At 45.0% G+C, this 24,432-nt stretch overlaps 1 protein-coding gene across 1 annotated transcript in view; it reads right to left on the minus strand.

Annotated features, from left to right (window-relative positions):
• Positions 1-24,432, minus strand: part of LOC143962616 (guanine nucleotide-binding protein G(i) subunit alpha-1) — a 126,358-nt gene that overhangs the window by 49,044 nt on the left and 52,882 nt on the right. Inside the window, exons 2-3 of the mRNA XM_077471932.1 lie at positions 13,826-13,868; positions 9,073-9,214 (exon numbers count right to left, since the gene is read on the minus strand). Of these exons, the coding sequence (XP_077328058.1) occupies positions 9,073-9,214; positions 13,826-13,868 (185 nt within the window). The remainder of the gene's footprint in view (positions 1-9,072; positions 9,215-13,825; positions 13,869-24,432) is intronic.

Here is a 24,432-nt window from a genome sequence, read left to right on the forward strand (position 1 = left end):
GGAAACGTGTCATAGTGGCTTTAAAGTTGGTGACAGTCTATTTAATTACTTTTTATACAATGACTTGCCAAACCAAAACCAATTTTCAAAAAAAAAAAAAGCAACATATTTCTTTACATATTTTTTGAAACATCACACACAAACTATCAGCAGCTAGCCAACAAAGGATTTCAACCCCGTTTGCCTCCCTGTAATATACAATAAAAGACTTCTCAAATTTGGGGCCCAACAACTAATCGATTAATCTACAATGAATCGATTATTAAAAGTTGTCAACTATTTTCATAATCAATTAATTGGCCAACCGATTAGTTGGCCTGCATACAGAATGCATTATTTATTTACAGGAAATACAGTGCAGCACACATACAGCTCAGTACACCGTCCATACATGGCAGAAGACAGTGCAGCACACGAAGCACAGTACACCATTCATACACGTCAAGAAGTGCCTGAGAACTTGTGAATGTGAATATGTGAGGAGCAATGCAACATGGGACATGTAGTCCTGGGCAAGAAGTGAGTGGTTCTAAAGGCAGAAGTTTTATTTTCCTTGCTATAGGGCAGTGATGGCAAACCTTGGCACCCCATACGTTTTTGAACTGCATTTCCCATGATGCTCTGGCATGCTGCAGTGTAGTTGAGCATCATGGGAAATGTAGTTCCAAAACATCTGGAGTGCTAATGTTCGCCATCACTGCTATAGGGGCTCTCTATACTACACGTTGCAGCTTGCTATTGGGGCACTCTGAAGGCAGGAGGAGCCAGAAGCATCAGTGGGGAACCCCATAAGAGGAGAATCAGGACTGCTCTGTGCAAAACCATTACACAGCGCAGGTAAGTAGAACATGTTTGTTTTTTTAAATCACTTTAAAGACCGTGTGCAGGGAAGATCAGCATCTGAGCCCAGAAAAGGTAGAGGCTGGAGGTAATAGAAGGCATTACAACGTACATTTAAAGTGGTGTTGCCACCAAAAAAAAAAAAATCAAAAAGCTGCTTAAAATTCGTAAAAAAAAAATAAAAATAGGCAAAAAAAATAAAAATTTTTTACTCACCTCTAAATACCGGTTGCTAGGGGGTCCCTCGTAGTCTGCCTTCTTCATTGCCCGGGCTGGTGACATCACTTCCCCTCGCGCCGCACATTCACCTGGGACCTGTCACGTGTCCCAAATGACTGTACGGCGTATCACGGCGCCCTGCACCGCTCGCGCAGTGGGTGCCCGTCTGTGAAGCCACAGCCGGGTGCCCACAGTATGCATGACGGCGCCGCGAGCGGAGCGGGGAACGGGGGGGGGCCTTCGTTGCCTCGCATCGCTGGACCCTGGGACAGGTAAGTGTCCGATTATTAAAAGCCAGCAGCTGCAGTATTTGTAGCTGCTGACTTAAAAATTTTTTTTTTTTTTTTTTTTTTTTTAGGTGGTACCCCACTTTAAAAGTAAACTTTAACAGTATTGTGCATTAGATTTAAAATGATCATATCCATCAAAGTAAAAAGGAGTCTCAGCTTTTAGTACTACTATAATAAAAGATTTAAATCTCCCTTTCCCCCCCCCCCTTTATATAACTTCACGTCTGACTCCTAGTCATAATGCCCATATAGCCTACTTCTGGATGTATTATATAGTATACAAGTAGTAATATATATTACTACTGTCTCTGTTTCAGTTTGAGGACATTTAACCACTTAAAGGGATTGTAAAAGGGAATTTTTTTATTTATTTAAAATAACAAACATGTTATACTTACATCCACTGTGCAGCTCGTTTTGCACAGAGTGTCCCCGAACCTGCTCTTCTGGGGTCCCTTGGCGGCTGTCTCTGCTTCCTCCCTCAGATGCTTCTCACGTTCATGCGAGCTCCCTCGCATGGTGAGAAGCATCTGCGGGCACGCTCCCGTGATACAGCCGGCGGCTATAGCCGCTCGCTGTATCACACGGCCCGCCCCCCAGTGCTCCGCGTCAGTGGATGTGATTGACAGCAGCGTGAGCCAATGGCTGCGCTGCTTTCCATCCATCCACTTCAGCCAATCAGCGGCCAGGCTAAACGGTGGAAAGGACGTCGGGGGACGAGCGCGGGATTTTCGAGGGGTCAGGTAAGTAAAACGGGGGGGCTGGGGGCGCCGGGACTGTCAGATGTTTTTTCACCTTAATGCATTAAGGTGAAAAAAATGGAATTACGTACCGGTAATGTCCTTTTCCAGGAGTCTTTCAGGACAGCCACCTTTGAGAGACACTGGCTCCTCCCCTCTTAGGAAGCACCGCCTTCATTTTCATGATTTAAGCCTCCTCCTCCCTTCGTTCCTCAGTTCTTCCAGAGTACCTCCGGCCAACTGGGGAGACACAAGAACACGTCAAATAAACAAACCTTTAAGTCTTACCTGACGGCCTCATGTAATGAGTTCCCGATGATCTGCAAAAAACTTGGGTGGGAACCGGTGCTGTCCTGAAAGACTCCTGGAAAAGGACATTACCGGTACGTAATTCCATTTTTCCCCAATCGTCTTTCAGGACAGCCACCTTTGAGAGGATAAGCGAGTACCCTGTCTTAGGGTGGGACCTACTGCTTGCAGCACCTTGTGACCAAAGGGCTTGGTCTTTGGCTGAGAGAAGATCCAATCTATAGCGCTTCACGAACGTAGAAAACTTGAACCACGCTGCGGCTCTACAGATCTGTTCAGGAGACACACCAGCCCACATTGTCTGCGGAGTTGCCGCTGTCCTGGCTGAGTGTGCTTTAATTCTAACTGGAGGCTTTAATACCCCAACCGCGCAAGTCTGCCCAATGGCTGACCTTAATCATCTGGTTAGCGTACGTCTAAAGGCTTTGGAACCCTTCCTAGCCCCTGGAAGTAACACTAAAGGTAAATCAGACTTCCTGAACTGGCTTTGTGTAACCAAAATAATGAAGGACACGTCCAAGAAGATGTGTTCCTGTTCGCTTACTGGTTTTGAACGAAAAATAGGCAGCATAATCTCTCGGACTCTCTGAGGATTAGAGACTACCATTAGGTAAAAAGGCCAGAATGATCTTAAAAACTGAATGGTCTGGAAAGGGAGTGCCTTAACAGAAAGGGTTTCGAGTTTACTCACTTTCCTTGCCGCAGTGATCGCCACAAAAAACAGTTTTGAGAGTGATCAACCATAACCAGCCAGATTCCAATTGCTGAAAAAGGTTCCTTTGTGGGAACCTGTAAAACTAATGAGTGACCCCGACTGGGAAGGAGGCGACCAAAGGCTTGGTCTTTGCCTACTTAAGGCTCTAAGAACCTTACTATACCAAGGTCTGATGTTAGATGCCCTTCCAGGAATACGCTAAAAGCGAAAACCTGACTCTTCAATGTTTATGGGGCTAAACCTTTATCTGCCCCTGACTGCAGGAACTCTAGAACGGCTACGAGGCTGTGCACATTGAAGGAGTTCTCTGAGCATCAGCTGTTGAACCGTCTCCATACCTTCAAGAAAATGGTCTGAGTTTCTATTTACCTGCAATTCAGACGAGTGGCTATTAAACAGTCTGAGACCTCTTTGCCCTTCAGCAATTCCTTCTCAGTAGCCAAGCTGCAAGAATCCACCTGGGGACCGCAGACTGGACCCTGGGAGAAGGGACACTCCTAGACCGGGAAAACCCGGGGGAGGGGGGGGGGGGGGGTTCTACTGACAGGCCCTTCAGAATGGAGAACCACGGCCTCCTGGGCCCAAGAGGTGTGATTAGAAAATAGGTAGTAATCTCCACCTGAAAACTTCCCTGACCCTGCAGGAATCAGAACGGGAGGGGAGAAAGCATAGCACTTAGAGAAACCCTAACTCTGTGCTTTAGTGTGTCTGCTCCCGACCTCCCATCTCCCCTGTTCATGGAACAGGAGATGGCTTCCTTTGCGTTTTCCCTTGAGAAAAAGAGAGGTCTATCCAAGGAATCCCCCAACTCTGGGTGATCCATTCGAAGAACCTCCTGCTTGAGAACCTGGTTGCTCTGAGGAAATCTAATATCAGGATTTGCTCTCCTTCAAGACAGATCACTGAAAAGACAGGATTTTAATATTCGGCCCATCTGAGGATGGCCTTCGCTAGGACCCATAAGGATCCGCTCCAGGAGTCCCCGTCCTGTCGACGCAAGCCACTGCCAAGGGATTGTTTCCATGACTCTTACATGAAGTCTCCAGAGAACTCTGAGAGGTCCTGAGAACCAGATCTACTGTTCTCAACTCCCTCCAATTTGAGGATCTCTTAGATTCCTTCCTGTACCAAACAGGAGTCTAGGTGTGTACCCCAACCTAAGCCGTTCGTATCAGTTGTAACCACCCTGGATACTGGGAAACTCCATTCTAGGTCTTATAACAAACGTGCTCCCTTTCCCAAAGGGACCTCTTTACCTGAGTTGGAACCAAAGAGTCCCAAGACCCCTGACTGTGGTCCCAAAGCTTCAAGATGAATAGTTTACAGAGGACGGTAACATGACCCCGTCCACTGAACTGCTAGGAGCGTGGCTGTCAGTAAACTCAACCTGCCTAACTGAGTTTTTGACGGTTGCCCTGGAGAAACAACAGTGCTCTGTCTATCTTCTGGATCTTCTCCAAGGAGGGAAGACCTTTTGTTCTGTTGAGCCCAGCACCTACCCCAGGAAGGTGACCCCCTGGTAAGGAATTTAAGTTGGGTTTCTCTAGGTTCAGAGGCCAACCCAGGCTCACTAACAGGTCTTTTGTTACCTGTTGATCCCAAATCGACTGCGTCAGAGAAGGTACAAACCGGAGAAGATCTTCAGGACACACGATCACCGAGACTCCCCTGAGACGCAGGAATGCCAGAACTTCTACCATCACTTTGGTGAAGATAGGAGGAGGAAAGGGATAGCCCCAAAAGGGAAGTGCTTTGAACTGAATGTGTAGCACCCCTACAGAAGTTATCACTGCTAGCCTAAGGAAACGCTGGTGGTTCTCTGCAATGGGAATATGCAGGTATGCATCCATACTATCCATGCCCTGAAACAGTTTTGGTGGAAGAGGTGCCCTCACCCAGTGACCAAAACCAACGAAAGCCATCTGTAGGTGACTAAGACACACAGACGTTTCAGGTTCAGGATGAGCCTGAACTTTTTTCCCAAAGGCTTGTGAACCACAAAAATGTGAGAATAGGAGCCCTTTCTATATATCCTGCTGGGACCTGTATTACCACTTCCTGTTCCTCTAACTCCTGAAGAGGAAAGAAGGGCACATTTTGGCAGCTCAGTGACAAGGAGTCTCAAAAGAGGAGAGTTCTGAAAACTCCAAACGGTAACCTCTTACGATGATCCCCAACACAAACTGATTGGAGGTGATCATCTCCCACTGGGGGAGGAAGGCCTCTTTTTTACTGCTCCCCATATTTCTTCTTAAGGGGAAAGGCATTTTTCTTATCAGCCGTGCGATCTAGCACTGCTTCAAGACCTGGCCCAAACAGCAGTAAACAGTAGCAGTAACAGCAGCCTCCTGTAAAGAGGTTTCCAGAGCTTTGCTTTGGACGCCTTGTCCCCCTGCCATGCCTTGACCCCCTGCCATGTCTTCAGCCTTGAGGCCCTCCAGGCTGAGTTGGTCAGAGCCTTGCATACATTCGCCTGGATTGAATCGAAGCAGCGTATGCCAACACCTTAAGCAGCATGGGAAAGGAGGATAGAAAGTCTCCTCTGCCGTCATTGCTTCATGCATTAATCTGTCTAAGCCGACACTTCATATTATGAGCCACCACTGTGGCCGCTATGGCAGGCTTAGATATTTTCTTAAGAGAAAAAGCCCATGCATCCTTCAAAAGTGAGTCCATCATTTCAAACATAGGGTCTGAAGTATTCCCATGTCTCTGAGGACAGGTCAGTATGCCTGGACGTCTGAAGAAAGGTAGTCTCTAACCTGGGAGATTCTATTCCAGACAAGAGCTTCCTCTTCCGCCCAAGAAAAAACCTTTGCTTTAATGCACCAGAAAAGAAAGGTTTTCCTTCGGGACCCCGCCATTCCTGATGGCATCGATCAAGACATCATGAACCGGGAACACCCGCTTCCCCCAGGTCCTAGTACATCTGATCGTGGGGTGACAATGCCCTCTTCCTAAAGTGGTATGAATAGCTCTCAAGAGCTTATCCACTTCATCCAGGGGGAAGTTTATATCGAGGGGTTCTTTTGGGTTCCCCACCCAAGCCCTCACCTTTATCAGATTCCCTTGGGAGTCTGAGACGGCACTGTCAACTTCTTCCTCAACTTCCTCTCTGGAACCCTCTAGACTCTCCCTTAACCTGCAGGAGGAACATCCATCGGGTTAGGTGGAACACTCTGCTGTGCTGGTGAAAGAGTGCTCTGGAGCTGAGGCCACTGGAACCTTCACAGAAGCCGCCAGATATGCACCGTGTTCTGCTGCCTGTTTCCTGATGGCGCTCAAACAGGGACCTGAACCCTCTGAGGCCACTGGAACCTTAGGTTAAAGGTCTGACTGAGCTATCCGGTGCTTCAATACACTCTTTACCAAGTGCCTTTGAACCAGGGATTCCCCAAAGAGGCTCTATATGAAGGACGCTCCCTCCTAGAACCAAGGGGAGACTTGCTCATGTCCTTCAGAGACCTAGAGATAAAAGAGCAGCATAAAATCCTAAAAAAAAAGAAACACCAGCACTACTTAAGAGGACCACCGGGAGTGCCCTCCCCTAGGATCAATCTCCATCTGGATCCCAGACGCACTGCCCTTCCCCCCGACCACCTAGGGGGAAAAAACACCAGTGGAGCTACTGGTTGTAAGGTAAGGGAACCCCTCGCCAGGGCTTTTACCTTTGAGTGGCTGGTGCCGTTACTCCTGGAGCTCCCGAAGCCACTGCTTTGGACATTCTCCTGTTGAGGAAGAGTGGTACGAACGTGCCTCCAACAGCTACCTGTGCAACTGTAGAAAGAGAGGCTGCACCAGCCGAACGCTAGGTTCCCCTCCACGTGCCGCGTCCGGAACCGGAAGACGCGGATCCAACGAAGAGGTCCGCCCCCACCGGAATTGACGTCGCCCGCCAACCGGTCCGGCCTCTGGCTCCCAGCCGACTGGATACACAGGGGGGCCTTGGACGTCCTCGTTGCAGCGCCCCACTGGACGAAACGCAGGGATGAACCTCCCCAAAAACTTCCTGCTTTCCCCAAGCGAAGATTGGAGTGCGTATATAGAAAAAGGTCAGTCAAAAGTTCAGCTTCCCCAGCCGACCGGACTGCCTGTTCCGTTAAAACACCCGCGGGTGAACGGACGGATGACCCTGTAAAACTTCCTGCTTTCCCCAAGCGAAGTTTAGGGTGCATAGACAGTACGAACGCTTCAGCTCCCCGCTGATCCGACTGTCAAGGGCCGACCGGTAGACGGTCGGGTAACCGAGTGGGGCCGGGGCTCCGCTCGGATAGCTTCAGTCTCACCAACCGAATTCAGCTAAGGTTCCTTAGCGATGTCTCCCCACCGGAGGAAACACCATAACTGAGGAACGAAGGGAGGAGGAGGCTTAAATCATGAAAATGAAGGCGGTGTTTCCTAAGAGGGGAGGAGCCAGTGTCTCTCAAAGGTGGCTGTCCTGAAAGACGATTGGGGAAAACATTTACCTTTACAACCCCTTTAAGCCCTAGACCATTTTGCAGGCCAAAGACCAGCACACTTTTTGAGATTCAGCACTGTGTCGTGCGATGTAGCGCCCAAACAAAATTGACCTCCTTTCCCCCCCACAAATAGTTTTATGCCATTTTTTTAACTAGTAATGGTGGCGATCTGCGATTTTTATCATGATTGCGACATTATGGCGGACACATCGGACATTTATGACAAATTTTTGGGACCAGTCATTTATACAGCAATCAGTGCTATACAAATGCACCGATTCCTGTGTAAATGACACTGGCAGTGAAGGGGTTAACTACTAGGTGGCAGTGTAGGGGTTAAGTGAGCCCTGGGGAGTGTTTCTAACTGTGGGGGGGGGCATGGCTGTGTGACACGTCCCTGATCTCTGCTCCAATCACAGGGAGCAGAGATCAGTGACACCGTCACTAGGCAGATGCTTGTTTACATTAGCATCTCCACATTCTTCCTCCCCATTAGACGATCGCGTATATCCCCTGCGGCGATCGAGTCAGCGGGACCCGCGATCGAGCTCACGAAGGTCCCGACCAGCACGCACACGATGACAGGGCAGCAAATTTAAAGGGACATACCTGTATGCCCATTTGCCTGTCCGTGCCATTCTGCAGTCATATATCGGCGAGCGCCAGTCGGCATGTGGTTAACAGATTCAACCTCTAATAGTATATACATCTCTTCTATCTGTTATTCTGAGTGGATTAGAGATTTTGCTCCCTAACCATATAGTTATTTATTTATATTTACCACTGCATAGATATATTTAAGAATAAATTGCCTTTTTTTTTTTTAAACGCTACATATTAACTAAAATTATACACCACGCTTTTAAAGGGGTGTTCCAGCGGAAATTTTTTATTTTTATTTTTTAAAGTCAGCAGCTACAAACACTGACAATTATCTGTCCAGGACACCCACGATGTAGTTGTGTCCCGGCGCAGCCATCCTCACTAAGCCTTGTGGCTTCACTGCCCGTTTCCTACCGCGCATGCGCGAGTTGTGCTGCGCCTTGTGAATGGGGTGCGCTGTGTTCTGGGACACACACAGTTCCCAGAACACAGTGCGCCCCATTCCCCAGAAGATAATGTGAGGAGGAGAAGACTGAAGATCACCACGGAGCAGGAAGAGGCAGATCTGCCTAGCAACAGGGGTAAAAAAAATTTTTTTTAAAAATAAAAACATTTGGAGAATTTTAAGAATATTAATGCAGTTTTTTTTTTTTTTTTTTTTTTTGGGGTGTCCCTCCACTTTAAGGTTATGATCCGATTAATCGAAAATCGGCCAACTAATCGATTATGGAAATAATGGTTAGGTGCAGCCCTAGTTAAATTCCTAAAAAGTGACACAATCATAGCAAGGAAGTTTCCAAGAGATAACTCACTCAACTTGGTGCCAACACAAAACTGAAATCGCAGCTTTGGTAAGCCTTAGCCTTTCATTGCAACATCACATTTGTAGTACTTACAGCTCGCGCTGGGTCACCAAAATCTATCTTCAATCTGCCCATAGCTCTAATAATGGCAATAATGGACTGTATGGTGTTACTGTATACCACAGCTTTATACTGTTTACATTCCTCTTCTGAGTAGCCAGCTTCATGAATAATTCTGAAGAATAAAAATAAAAAAAAAACATTCAAACAACTAAAGTGCATCCTTATAACACCAGCATTGTAATAGCAATACAAACAATAGTTCTATTTGACAGTCCAATATAAGCTTACATGAAACTTTTCTTTTCATGTTGCGAGTACTGTCTACCTGCCATCTTTCCACAGCTTTCTGGATTCCCTTGCATGCTTATTGTCTGATATTTGCATTCAATTGCTAAGGTTTACCGTATATACTCGAGTATAAGCCGAGATTTTCAGCCCCTTTTTTTAAGGCTGAAAGCGCCCCCCCTCGGCTTATACTCGAGTCACCGCCGTCTGCCTACCCGATCAGCGTGTCGTGCAGACAGATGGCGGCCATTTCACTATTCAAAAGCCGCGCCTCCCTGTCTGTGATAGGCGGAAAAAACTCAATTTCCCAGCAGTCAGTGGTCCGCCTATCAAGGACATCCGCTCATCCTCATACTACAGATGAGGATGAGAAGATGTCCGTGATAGGCGGAACACTGACTGCTGGGAAATTGAGTGTTCCACCTATCACAGACGGAGGCGCGGCTTTTGAACAGTGGAATGGCCGCCGTCTGTCACAGACGAGGAGGAGAGGTGCGGCGATCCTGGCATGGCCGCCGTATGTTTTTTTATACATGCAGATCGGGGCAAAATGGCACACAGAGGCTGCGGATGGACACAGAGGCTGCGGATGGACACAGAGGCTGCGGATGGACACAGAGGCTGCGGATGGACACAGAGGCTGCGGATGGACACAGAGGCTGCGGATGGACACAGAGGCTGCGGATGGACACAGAGGCTGCGGATGGACACAGAGGCTGCGGATGGACACAGGGATGGACATTGTTGACCCTCTTTTCCACTCTTTTAAGCTGTAACAGTAGCTGCTGCATGTCTCACCCTCGGCTTATACACGAGTCAATACGTTTTCCCATTTTTTTTTGTGGTAAATTAGGGGCCTCGGCTTATATTCGGATCGACCTATATTCCTAAATTCATTATTTTCCTCAAAATTCTACAAATATCCCATAATGACGTGAAGAAGTTTGTTTGAAATCTTTGCAAATTTATTAAAAAATTTTTTTTTTTTTTTTAAATCCCATGTACATAAGTATTCACAGCCTTTGCCATCACACTCAAAATTGAGCTCAAGTGCATCCGGTTTCCATGGATCATCCTCAAGATGTTTCTACAACTTGATTGGAGTCCACCTATGGTAAATTTAGTTGATTGGACATGATTTGGAAAGGTAAACACCTGTCTATATAAAGTTCTAACAGTCAATAGTGCTTGTCAAAGCACAAATCAAGCCATTAAGTCCAAGGAAAGGTCTGTAGACCTCCGAGACGGGATTGTGTGGAGGCACAAATCTGGGGGAAGAGTACAGAAAAATCTCTGCAGCATTGAAGATCCTCATGAACACAGTGGCCTTCAACATCTATAAATGGAAGAAGTTTGGAACCACCAGGACTACTCCTAGAGCAGGCCACCCAGCCAAACAGAGATCGGGGAAGAAGGGCCTTAGTCAGAGAGGTGACCAAGAACCAGATGGTCGCTAAAAGAGCTCAGGCAATTTCTCTGTGGAGAGAGGAGAACCTTCCAGAAAAAAACATCTCTGCAGCACTCCACCAATTAGGCCTGTATAGTAGTGGCCAGATGGAAGCCACATGACAGCCCATCTTGAGTTTGCCAAAAGGCACGTGAAGGACACTCGTGAAGGACACTCGTGAAGGACACTCGTGAAGGACACTCGTGAAGGACACTCGTGAAGGACACTCGTGAAGGACACTCGTGAAGGACACTCGTGAAGGACACTCGTGAAGGACACTCAGACCTTGAGAAACAAAATTCTCTGGTGTGATAAAACAAAGATTGAACTCTTTGGCCTGAATGGCAAGCATCATGTCAGGAAGCCAGGCACCGCTCATCACCTGGTCAATATCATCCCTACAGTGAAGCATGGTGGTGGTAGCATCATGCTGTGGGGATATTGTTCAAGAGACTAGTCAGGATCAAGGGACGAGGAATGCATCAATGTACAGAGACATCCTTGATGAAAACCTGCTTCAGAGTGCTCTGGACCTCAGACTGGGGGCAAAGGTTCACCTTCCAACATAACAACGACCCTAAGCACACAGCCCAGATGACAAAAGGAGTGGCTATGGGAAAATCTGAATGTCCTTGAGTGGCCAAGCCGGAGCCCAGACTTGAACCCGATTGAACATCTCTGAAGAGATGTGAAAATGTCTGTGCACCGATGCTCCCCATCCAACCTGATGGAGCTTGAGAGGTCCTGCAAAGAAGAATGGGAGAAACTAACCAAACATAGGTATGCCAAGCTTGTAGCATCATACTCAAAGACTCGAGGCTGCAATTGGTGCGTCAACAAATTATTGAGTAAAGGCTGCGAATACTTATGTACATGTGATTTGTTTCAACTTTTAATAAATTTGCAAAGATTTCAAAAAACTTTTCACGTTGCCATTAGGGGGTATTGTTTGTAGAATTGTGAGGAAAACAATGAATTTAATCCATTTTGGAATAAGACTAACATAACAAAAAATGGGGAAAAAGTGAAGCCCTGTGAATACTTTCTGGATGAACTGTATCCCATGCTGCTTGCAAACAGCGATTCCTGTATGGACTGTGCCTATTGAAGCTCCTCCTCAGCACCTGTTTTTCAGAAGGCAGGTTTTGTGAATTCTGTGACCCAGCAGTGCCCATTCCCAGTAGTGAATACGTGTCACAAAATTCAAGGACTCAACTGGATATAAACAGACATGCATCCATTTACATCTGATACGCAACAAGGAAAAGGTCTGCTTACATCTGCCTTTTCACCCACCCGCCCATAGACTAACATTGAGCTTCCTAAAAACCTGAGAAATCTGATGGCCTGAAAAATCAGATTGAAGTGTTCATCTAAAAAGTACCCTTACAGTATTGGATGGCATTACCAGTGTAATTTAGAGGACTATACTCTGTTAAAACCATGCCAAATAGCTAAAAACATAATTAAAAGGGATTACCTTTTATCACTTCATCTTAATTTTCATTTGTCTACAACTACTGGCTTATCACTTAACACTGATGCTGTAACCACATTAGTACGATCACCAATGCTAATGAATTATGAACGAATATTAAGGTTTTCTTAAAGTATTTGTAAAAACTGAAGGTTTTTCACCTTCATGCATTCTATGCATAAAAAGAAAAAAAAACCTGTACCAGCCCCCTCTAAGGCCCCTTTCACACTGGGGCGGCGTCGCTGGTAAAGCGCCGCTATTTTTTAGCAGCGGTTTCCCGTCGTTTTAGCAGTGGTATTAGGCTAAAAAAGGGTTAAAACCGCTTGCAAAGCGCTGCTCCATTGATTTCAATGGGTAGGAGTGGTGAATACACCGCTCCAAAGATGCAGCTAGCAGGACTTTTTTTTACTGTCCTGTCAGTGCACCGATCCAGTGTGAAAGCCGGAGGGCTTTCACACTGGAGTGAAAGGAGCAGCTTTAGCGCCTGAAAAGTGAAAGGGGCCTAATATTTACAGGGATGTGCATGAGAGCCTTGGGGCACACTGGGGAATTTCCCACTACTCACTGGCCAAGACAGCAGCGGGAGCCATTGAGGAGAGAGAGGGAACAGGTCCGAGCCGTGGCTCTGTGTAAATGGGCAAGCAGCACCACGGCTCGAGAACAAGCCTGCTTGGGTGCCCCCATTGGAAGGCGCTTTCTTTGGGGGCACTTGGCAGGAGGGAAGGGCCAACAATTTTCAGCTTTTAATGCTGTTGCACTTTAAATGACAATTGTGTGGTCATGCAACACTGTATTCATAGGACATTTTATTTACATAAATAGAGCTCTTTTTTTGGTGGTATTTAATCCCCACTGGGTTTTATTTTTATTTTTTGTTAAACAAATGAAAATAGACCAAAAAAAATAAAAAATAAAATAAAAAGTGTTTCTTCATTTCGGTTATAAAATTTAGCAAATTTGTCTCCTTCACTGATGAGCACCAATAGGCACTGTTGGGGCTGCACCGATAACCAGTACAGGATTATCAGCTCTCTCCTCACACTGTAGGAAAGGAATACTGATAACCGGCAAGTGTGTTTACATCGTGATCAGCTGCGATTGGTCTTTTACTCCGATCTGTGATCAGATGTGTCCGATAGAAAACAGCAATTCATTCGGCTATAGCATGGCCGTCAAGTGGTTAAGATCACTTTCATTTATTACAAATCACTACTATTGTATCATTAAACGAGATGGTGTAAACAATGTTTTATTTAGAGGAGTTGTAGATGCAATCACCAAGAAAACCCGCGGTAATAATCATAATCCAACTGTGCCAATCAAGCAAGGTCAAGAATACATGGGCAGAGATACGGTAGATCATTTCAAGAACAGGGGAGGGACATGACCACACAGAAGGAATGTATGCATTTTCTATGAAGAACAGCAAATGCATACATTAAAAAGGAAATGTCATTATGGGGCATAGAACCTGAAATCAAAGTGGAAGTCAGAAATTAAAACCATAGAGATAAATTGTTCAGACAAACCTCAATATAATAAACGTCATCAGAAAAATGCAAAAAAAGACTTACTTCATTTGTTTGACAATTGTGCTTTTCCCTGACTCGCCAGCTCCTGAAAAAGAGAAAAAACAAAACCATTAATGACAGGTTTTCAGAAAAGCTTTGATAATCACTCACAGTGCTCTAAATTTAGGACAGTGCACAAGAAAAATGTGAGAGACAGTACACACAATGACATTTGGCATGCAATTTTTTTGGAGAGGGGGGGGGGGGCGGGCACGCGGTTACCCAGCGTCTACTTCCTCTGCTGGAGCCGCCGGAAGAAAGTTCCTCTCCCCCCCCCCCCGTCCCTCCCATCCCCTGGGACACACCACAGGTCCCAGATGATTGTCTGCTCATTCACAACGCTCAGTGTGTACCTGGCTGTGAAGCCACAGCCGGTTACCCACCGTTACAATGCCAACGCTGGGGAGAGAAGCAAGGCTTCGGGCTTTTGGACAGTGGGACAGGCGAGTGTTTATTAAAAGTCAGCAGCTATACTTTTTGTAAATGGGTGTAATTCCGCTTTAAGAGAGAATTTCACTGACCACCAATGTAAGGGGCATCCTTCCCACCAATGACCAATGTACGGAGCAGGCTGAGAAAAGCTGCTCTAGACTACAGATCGCGCTTAGCCCCAATGCCCCATTTTCAGGACAGAGTGTTTAGAGTAAGAACTGCACTATTAATCATTAAAGAAGCGAGATTCTACCTCTCCTCTCCTGAACTTAAAGGAGGAAGTAAATCCTGATGGGATATTTTTTTTCCCTGCAAAGTAAAAGCATACTGGGCTAGTAAGCATCACATACTAGCCCATTATGTTGCACTTAGCTGCAAGCAAAGCCCCCAACGTCCCCGCATTCCATCTTTACCCCTCTGCCTTCCTGGGCTGTGGACTCCGGCTCTGTAATGGGCCGAAATTATGCAACGTCACTCCCGCACATTTGCGTGAGACCCGCTGGCCACGGCCCATTTAGAAACAGCACATCAGGCCCTTTCTTCAGTGCACATGCGCCAATGTCGTCGGCTCAAGCGTGTATGCTAAATATCTTCTAAACCGTTCAAGTTTAGGAGATATATTTCCAGTACCTACAGTTAAGCCTTATTATAGGCTTGCCTGTAGGTAAAAGTGGTGTAGCTAGGTTTAGAGCCACTTAAAAAAAAAAAAAAGCATTTCCTTGATTCAGTGCTGAGAGTGCTCTGCTCAAGCCGACAACTGTCAAAAAAAACAAACACACAAACAGGCAGATCTCTGTAATATATATATATATATTTTTAGCAGAGACCCTACAGAACAAAATGGTGGTTGTTGCAATATTTTATGTCACACTGTATTTGTGCAGCGGTCTTTTAAACACCATTCTTTGTGAGAAAAACACTTACATGAAAAAAAATAAAAAAAAAATAAAGACAGTAAAAAGCCCAATATTTTTGTACAACATGAAAGATTTTACGCTGTGAGAAAATCCTGATCTTTATTCTAAAGCAAAAAAATTATGGTTCTCATTTTAGCCAGCTCTACTTAGAGTTCAAAAGATGAAACACTAAAGTGTAGCTCTTGTAGCATAAAACACGAAAAAGATAGTAACCTGCATGACAGAGGGGGGACTTTTGATCTGATGGTGAAAAGGTGGGTCAGGGTGCTGATAACTGCGGTAAGTGGGTGCAAGCAGGTGACGGACTGGCATGTATGCACAGCATAAATGGTCCTATTAAAGTTTCTTATGAGACATCACTTTGATAAAGGTGTGTCATATTAGAGACTGACATTTGATAGTAAAATATATTTATGTCACATGTCACTCTCACCAGATGGCCCCGAATAGTATATGTGGCATTATTAAATACGGCCATACTGTGCACTTTACAATAGAAGATTGCGCAGCTTTCAATGTGAAAATAAACATGGTATTATCCCCTTGTACGCCATGGCAGTCGAGCAATATATGAAGTACACACACAGCTCATAGTGCACTTCAGTCTCAATTATAAAAGCATACAAAACAATTCAGAGCATTGCTGAGATTTTTCAGATTTGCAGGAATTTTGTTTAGTCTCAGTGACTCGGTGATAGCCAAGAACAAAGCTAATTTGTGTTGAAGCAAGTCTATAAAATGAAATCTGTTTAAAGCCATGAAAAGAGGTTAAGTACACATAAGTGCGGCACAATAAGTCGTTATGAACATACAAATGCTTTGCATTGCAACCCGAAAATCAGGAGTATGAGAACAATGCCTGACAAACGTCAATTCTCCAGCTCTCCACCCACAGCAACTGTTAGGCATCCCTATTGTTGGGCAGGAATCCATATTTTCTTCCTAAATATAGAAAGATCACTACAGTCAAGATCAATGCAATAACAATTACAGAGAAAAATATAAAGGGTAACGTGCCACCATCCACTCAGGTCTATAATGCATCACAGCTCAGAATGTGTACTGGCCATAGTATATCCATGAAGCAGGAAGGCTTACCTATAGGTAAAAATGAATATCTCCTAAACATACACCACTTAGAAGATATTCACCCTGCATGCAGCCTCTGACGTCACCCTTTCATGTGCTCTGAAGACCCAGCATACCATGCTACACCTTCAGAGCCTCCTGCTGGAACCGAGGGCTCCCACGCGCATACGCGGGAGTGACCTCATCACGGCTCCGGCCACTCACAGCGCCTGTGAACCCAAAAGAATGGCCAGGAGAAGATGTCAGCCCCCTCAGCGGTGACTGGGCGCCGCTGAAGGGCTTTGTTCTAAGGCATTTCATAAAGCGCTAGTATGTGATGCATACTAGCACAATATGCCATCGTCTCACCGGGATATTTTTGTTTGTTACTCTGCAGCTGTTTACTAGCGCTTTAAGACCCCTTTCACACTGGGTCATTTTGCAGGCGCTATTGCGCTAAAAATAGCACCTGCAAACCGACCTGAAACAGCCGCTCCCGTCTCTCCAATGTGAAAGCCCCGAGGGCTTTCACACTGGAGCGGTGCACTAGCAGGACGGTAAAAAAAGTCCTGCTAGCCGCATCTTTGAAATCAATGGGGCAGCGCTGCAGTGCTTTGCAGTGGTTTTAACCCTTTCACAGCCGCTAGCAGGGGGGTAAAACTGCCTCGCTAGCGGCCAAATACCGCCGCTAAAGCAGCACTAAAAATGGCACCATTTCCCGCCAGACACCGCTTCCTCCCCAGTGTGAAAGGGGCCTTATAGTAAGGATAAAGTAGAATTCATACTTTTATTTGACTTCATATAGTTGTTTTGGGCTAAGCTGGCCAAATTGAAATATTTCCATTACATTACTATGCTGATGCTGTATAATATTATCTGTACGTTTCTGAATGATACCAATTATTTGAAAAATTTGAATATTGGCCCCAATAACGTAAACGGAAAGAGTTTGTATGGGCCAGCTTGGCTCAAACGAATAATAATTGAACATCAAATGAAAGCTGGAGCTCAACTTTAAGGCTGCATTCACACATGATTGCGGGCGGAATCACCACGATTCCACCCTGCGATTTCAATTAGCTGCAAAACACGGGACGCGCTTGCGATGCCATTTACTTCTAATGGCACCGCGATTGCCACGTGGTAAATTGTGCTGCAATCGCAACACATGTTGCTCAAAAAAGGAACACAGGCTTCTTTTGGGCGATAGTGTTGCACGTCGCAATCTGCCACAACTACATTAATTTCTGTGCGACAATCACGGTGCGACTGAGGTGCCATTAGAAGTAAGCACGCCACGCATTTTGCAGGCCATTTGAAATCCCGGGGCACCCGCGATCATGTGTGAATGCAGCCTAAGGGCTTGATCACACCAGGTGTACAACTTGCCAAGTGCAGTCCCAATGCGAGACAGGACAAAAAGCCTCACTACCAATGGTGTCATGGAGTCAGTTCATAATGGTGTCAGGCATACAGTCCTTTTCAGCACAGCAGGTTGTGGTGCAAACTACTGAATAACTTCACTGCGTGGAACTGTAAGGAATGGGGGGCTAGGAAGAAAGAAAAAAAAAAAAAAACACACACACACACACACACTCAACTGCTAAAATTAAAAAAAAATAATAATAATTTCCTAACCAGAAAAATGATAAAAATCGAAGTTATGACCAACAGTTCCATTTCTCCTTTTCTTCAGCTTTTAAGACCTTTAAATAAATCTACATCACACAGGTATGCCTGATCAGCACAGTCAAGGGTTCCATGACTTTCAAGCAGTTTTTTTCATGAACTCCAACGTTCATAAAGATTTTTTCTTTTTTAAAGAGTGATTTTTACAGTAGACAAAAAAATAAATAAATCACTGCATGTCCGCATTACTCAATAGCCTGGTCAAGCTATTAGAGTGTAAGTGCATGTCACAATCTATATATAAAACTAAAGCATATGGCGACATGACATCAAGGAAACCACACTATGATACAATACTCAATTAGCGCTGTTTGGATTTCACCCTTTTGTTCTGCCAGCCAAACTGGTTCTAGGACAGGAAATGTCAAATGCAGCAATTTTTTTTCTGTGTTGATAAGTAATTGTACAAACCATCCTAGTGACAGTAAACTGCGACTGTTTATTATTCTTGAAAACATGTCACGTCTCATCTAACTTGGTATTTCAAACTACTTGCAACTTCTATCAACTTTCCTACCATTTAAAGACCCACCATCCAAGATTTTTTTTTACCCTCCCCCCCCCCAGGAGGAGAAAAAAAAAAAAAAAAAAAAGTAATCTAAAAATGAATAATTACTAGCCTTAAAAAAATAATAATGGCTTTTACATAATGTTTTTTTTTTTTTACATAACATTAGAGTGGGATTTGAACGACTCATTGAAAGTGAAAGCAGGAGAAAATTCTTGGTTACCCCCAAAACAAAATATAGGGATATATTCTCACTTCCTGTAGTGGACAGGAAATAAATCTCCCCAACAGGCAACAAAGAAATTGTAAGGGGCTATAACCACTCCCCCCCCCCCCCTTTACTCTATTCAAAAGGAGAAATAAAATTAAAAAAAAAAAAAATTAAAAGTCTTGCCCATCAGTTCTACTTGAAGCCAGGGTCATGTGACACAGTCCAAGGCTTCCTCCCTTGGGTCCTTCTGTGGGTGCCCACATCAGTGCCTGCATACCATGGCCTCTTCCTATTGGATTGTCCATCAGCCAAGGTCCTCTCAGAAGAACTGATGTGAGCAGAGAGAGTAAGGGGACCAAACGATCCCAAGCTCCACTGCACTACTGGATTTGTGCTCCTTAGCACCAGGAAATGGCGGTGGCGAGGGAACTTAAAGCGCAACTCCACTTTTGCTGAGAAAAAAAAAACAAAAAAACACATTCCCCTCTGGGTGATCTATGTAGATTGCAAGGATTGTAACAACCTTTGTTGCAGATTCCTACCTTTTGTTATTCTGAAGAAATCCCCGATTGTTCCTCTGTGCCGAGTAGCTCTAATAGGAGTGGTTTCAGAATTATCTATCAGCTGTGTACCTACACAGCACCAATGAGGCAATCTGCTGGGCCTGCATCCCTATTGAAAGTATCTCATCAAAAATTAGATTTTTGTTGCAGGGGATGTCTGAAATCTGACTTGCATCTTAGGCAGACTTCTGGGAAAATTGGGAAGCCAATCACAAAAGCAGGAAATGATGTTTCTGGGGAGTGGTCAGTATACACTGTGTACAGAACAACTCCAGGTAGCCATATTGCAATGCATTTACAGAAAATTACAGTGGTTGCAGATAGGAAAGGTCATTTTTATTAACATTTAATTACACACTTAATTATACGCTATATTTTTTCATTATTTGACTTTTTTCCCCTATGAATATGGAGTTTCCCCTTTAAGGTAAGGGGAATAAGAGCCTGGTTAGATGGGTTAGATTGAGGAGGGTAGAAGGCAGAACACTTTTTGCTGGAGTGGGGATTTAAACTGATAGATAGTCCAAACACCACCTATTAGCAACTTTCAATGCCAAGCTAAAAGCTTAATCCCAGAAAGTGTCACAACTTCAGTTAAGCACCTGTCTCAACACGATGCATGTTCAGCAATCAATCTGAATGTACTGAGAACATGATGAATATGGTAATTGTATGCTATTGGGAGTACTCATAAGGTTTTAAATGCTGAGCAGATTCTCTTCCATCAAATGAATAGCGAGGAATTACCGGGTAATTCCCAAAAGGAAGTGAAGTGAAATATCCTCAATTTGAACACAGACTAAAAAGGTAATACAGGAGGTGCAATACATCTCAAGCTCTCCAAGATTCCAAAAAAAAATAAAAAAATAGAATGCCGACTAGAGTTGGCACCCAGAAATGAAAATCCACTTTAAGAGATGGTGACCCCCTGACATGCCACGTTTGGCATGTCATCTTTTTTTGGTGGGAGGTGGATTCCATTTTGGAAAAATCGCCATCGGCCGATTATGCAAATTAGGCCGATATTGAACACTAGCTGTACCTCTGCCAGCAGCATGTGGTGAAGGTTCCTCCTCCCTTCTCCACACTGTTGGCAGAGCCACGTTGTGTGAAACACGAGAGAGAGAGAGAGCGAGAGCGAGAGCGAGAGCGAGAGGCTGTCAAAATTGAGGTTGGATGTCAGGGGTGGGCGGGACCCAGCTCAACAAAACCAGCCAATGGGATGGGATCTGGGTGGGCCGCTATGTGTATGTGCCCTGCCCCTTTAATAAACAGCCAAATCATTGGCTGGATAGCTGCTGGGTCAGTTAGTGCCATCCAGTACCAAACGGCCTAAAATATCGGCCGCAAAAAATCTGCATCATATATCGGCTACCCCGATTCCTAAATATCGGCATCGGCCAGAGAAAAACCCATATCGGTCGACCTCTAGAGTGGATACCCTCTTTTTAGGAACATCCAGCTCCCACTTTCTCCTCTGGCTCCACAGCCGGGAAGCCACAGCCGGGCACCCACAGTCACAATGCCGGCTCCGAGGAGAGGAGGGGGGAGAGGAGCGGGGCTTTGTTCACCTGCATCGCTGGACCGTGGGATAGACGAGTGTCCGATTATTAAAAAAAGTCAGTAGCTACACTTTTTGTAGCGGATGACTTATATGGGTGGAACTCTGCTTCAAAGTTTGTTATTTAAAATTTAAAGCGAAATAGGTCAGTGTCCATTTGCAGCCTCACCATTGCCCGTTAATGAAGCCTGATCAGTGCCCATTTGTAGCCCTGCAATTGCCCATCTGCAGCCTTGCCATTGCCCATCATTGTAGTCTGATCAGTGCCCATTTGCAGCCTGCCCAGTGCCCATCTGCAGCCTTGGTATTGACAATCATTGCAGCCTGATCAGTGCTCATCTCCATGCTTGCCATTGCCCATCATTGCAGCCTGATCAGTGCCCATCCTAATCCTAGCCATTGCCCATCATTGAAGCCTGATCAGTGCCCATCTCCATCCATGCAAACTCCCATTATTACAGCCTGCTCAGTGCCCATCTGGAGCCTCACCAGTGTTAATGTAGACAGAGCCAGATCTCTTGTGTACTCGGCTCAGCTCGCAATCCAGGACATGTGGCATGCTAGGAGCCGTCCAGGAGGCGGGACTGGACGTGACTGCGAGCCAAGCACACAAGTGATCACGGCTGTCTAATCTAGTGGCGCTCGTCCCCTCCTTCCCCTTCGATGCAGCACTATGTCGGCATATAACACGCACCCATGATTTTCCCCCTAGTGTCAGAGGGAAATAAAGTGTGCCTTATACTCCAATACGGCATATACATATATGTAAAGTGCTGCATAAATTGACAACACTATAGACGTTATAACAGCACCTTCTGCATACACAGTTTTCACATGGCACCACAATACAAACTTAAAGCGGGGTTCCACCCTAAAGTGGAACCTCCGCTAATCGGAACCCTCCTCCCCTCCGGTGTCACAATTGGCACCTTACAGGGGGGAGGGGGGTGGAGATACCTGTCAAAGACAGGTATTTACACCCACTTCCGGGCATAGACTCCCGTGGGAGTCTATGTCATATCCTGTCCTGCCGCGCTGTCTGCTGGGACACACATGAGTCCCAGTGACAGCGCGGAGAATTTCTATTGCGCTGCGCGACTCGCGCATGCGCAGTAGGGAACCGGGAAGTGAAGCCGATTCGAATGGTGACGGCAGCAGCTGAGAGCCGAGCGATCGATCTCGGCTGCCGGCATCGCTGGAACCTGGGACAGGTGAGTGTCCATTTATTAAAAGTCAGCAGCTGTAGTATTTATAGCTGCTGGCTTTTAATATTTTTTTTTTGGTGGAATCCCTCTTTAAGGCCTCTTTCACAGGGGCAGCTGTCCTGCCACTGGTTAAAGCATGTTTTGTTATTTTGAAATTCGAAGACTTCAGGTACAGCGATCATTTGCAGTCAGGGTGGATATAAATGAATGAAAAAAAAAAGAAGATTTTTCGCTTTTTATCAAATTTAATTTTAATAAAATCCTTTTGGAGTAAAACTCTATCTAAAGATAGTTTTCCCATTTAAGATACATTCATAATTTAGTTTATGCAGCATTAAATGGAGCCTAGTTATGTAGCACGAGGCTGTATATTCTGAAATATTTACATTTTTGGTAAACTTATTCAATGAATCCAAGCTCTGCAAACTGAGATAACATGCACTGCATTCACACAATTTAACAGTAACCATGATCTAAAACAAAGTTTAGGATTATTCCTTTATCCCATTGTTTTGTAAATCTATGTGCACTACAAATTGTATGATTGAATTGGTTCCAATATAGTTTTTTTTACTAATCTGACAGCTTATTATTCTAAATAGAAGACCTTTATTTTGTGTGCAAATATTAAAGATTCTAACTACCAGCAAGAATAAGTGCTTACGTTTAAAGAGCACCTGCCATTTCAGATCCATCACGGCAGTGCCTGTTAGCGGGCATCCGCTCACCTGCTGCCGCATAACCAGCCTTCCCATTAAAGTGAATGGGACTGTCGGTGAGTCAACAGCGGGTCAGAGCTGCTGCGGGACAGAGATGACAGTTGCTCTTTAAAAACGGATTTAAAATCGAGCTGATTTAAATGAAGCCTATTTACTAACGATTTAAACTGACTTGATATAAATCAAATCCACCTTGCTTGCAAGTTGTACAATTACGATTAGCAGCGATTACGTGCATTTACATCTGGCTGCGTTTAGCTGCGGTGGAACATTCTTGGCCATTTCTGATGCGCTTCCAGTATTTCCTCGTTGCAGCCCCTATCCACAGGTAAAATAGTACACTGCGATTACCTGCGGTGATGTACAGATAGCGGTGATAAAAAAAAAAAAGAAAAAAAAAAAAATATCAGTTCTGGAAGCAAATTTGTTTTTTCTAACCGAAAAAAAACCCCATGTAACAAAACCGTCGCTAAACACAGTGTGCGAATGGGGCCATAGGAAAGCATTGTCTGAGTTGAGGTGCGGTAGATAACTTCATCTATCCACAGCTAAAAGATGAATTCTAGCCGCCCGTGTGAAAGGGCCCTTAAGGATTTCTAGTTTAATATATTCAAATCTAATTGACTATATATATGTGTGATGGTGCTTTCAATTAGTTTGAATAAAATTTGGATTGGATACAGTAAAAAAGTTTATACTGAATGGTAACAGCTGTGGTGTGCCCTGCAATGGCGCCAGATATTGACTAATGACACCACTAGGCCTACCCCAAAACAGGGACATACATTCCACCAAAGAATGTAATATCAGTGTTGATGGAGGTATCCCTTCCACTGCGCTATTGTATTCTGACAGCAGGAGGTTTCCCAGCTGTCAGGATACAATGATCACTGCCAGCAGCTACAGCCACCAGCAGTGATCGCACAGAAATAAAAAAACAAACAAACACACACGCCCCTTGTATTGAAGTCGATTAATGCATGTACTAACTTCAGCCTGTCCATAGCTGGATCAAAATTTAGACGGTTCCTGCTGAACCAACTGAATTCCAATTGATCTATGGCCAGCCTAAGGCTTCATGCACACTGGAACTCAAACTGCAGTTTATTGGAGTTTGGGCGTTTTTTTTAAAAGCCCATAAACTCCACTCTATGTTAGCCTATGTGTCCATGCACACATGGACGTTTTGTTTAGCTTTAATGAGCAGTGGAGTTTATGGGCTTTTTTCTGAACGCCAGAAATTTGCGTTCAAAGTGCCGTTTTTCACCGCCAAAAAACTACAAACGCTCATAAACACGCGTTAGTGTTCGCCGTTCTATTTTTGCAATGCATTGTGGGAGTTTGGAATGCACTGTGGGATTTTTGGAGTGTCCTCTGTGTATTTTTATTAAAAACGCCACTAACGCTCATAAACGCTAGTACAAAAACGCTGTTAAAAGCAGGTTTTTCAGCCAGCGTTTTCTGCCAGCAATCTGGCGTCAAGAAAAAGCTTTTTTGAGCTTCAGTGTGCATGGAGCCTTAGGACGATTAAGCTGATGCATTCACAAATTCCTCCCTGAGCTGCTATCAAGTAGCATTGCAATAGAATAAAACCCGCTTCTGATCACAAATTGCGCGTTTGTTTTGAGTGAAAAATCCTCCTCCTGTCCAGTGGTAAATTTGATGCAGACCTGTGCAATTCAGTCTCAATGGGCTACCCAGATGCAGGGGGGTCGCACATACACATCAATCTGTTGC

Source organism: Lithobates pipiens, unplaced genomic scaffold, assembly GCF_037356315.1.
Source record: "Lithobates pipiens isolate NorthernLeopardFrog02 unplaced genomic scaffold, aLitPip1_a1.2 Scaffold_8, whole genome shotgun sequence".
Classification (NCBI taxonomy): Eukaryota; Metazoa; Chordata; class Amphibia; order Anura; family Ranidae; genus Lithobates; species Lithobates pipiens.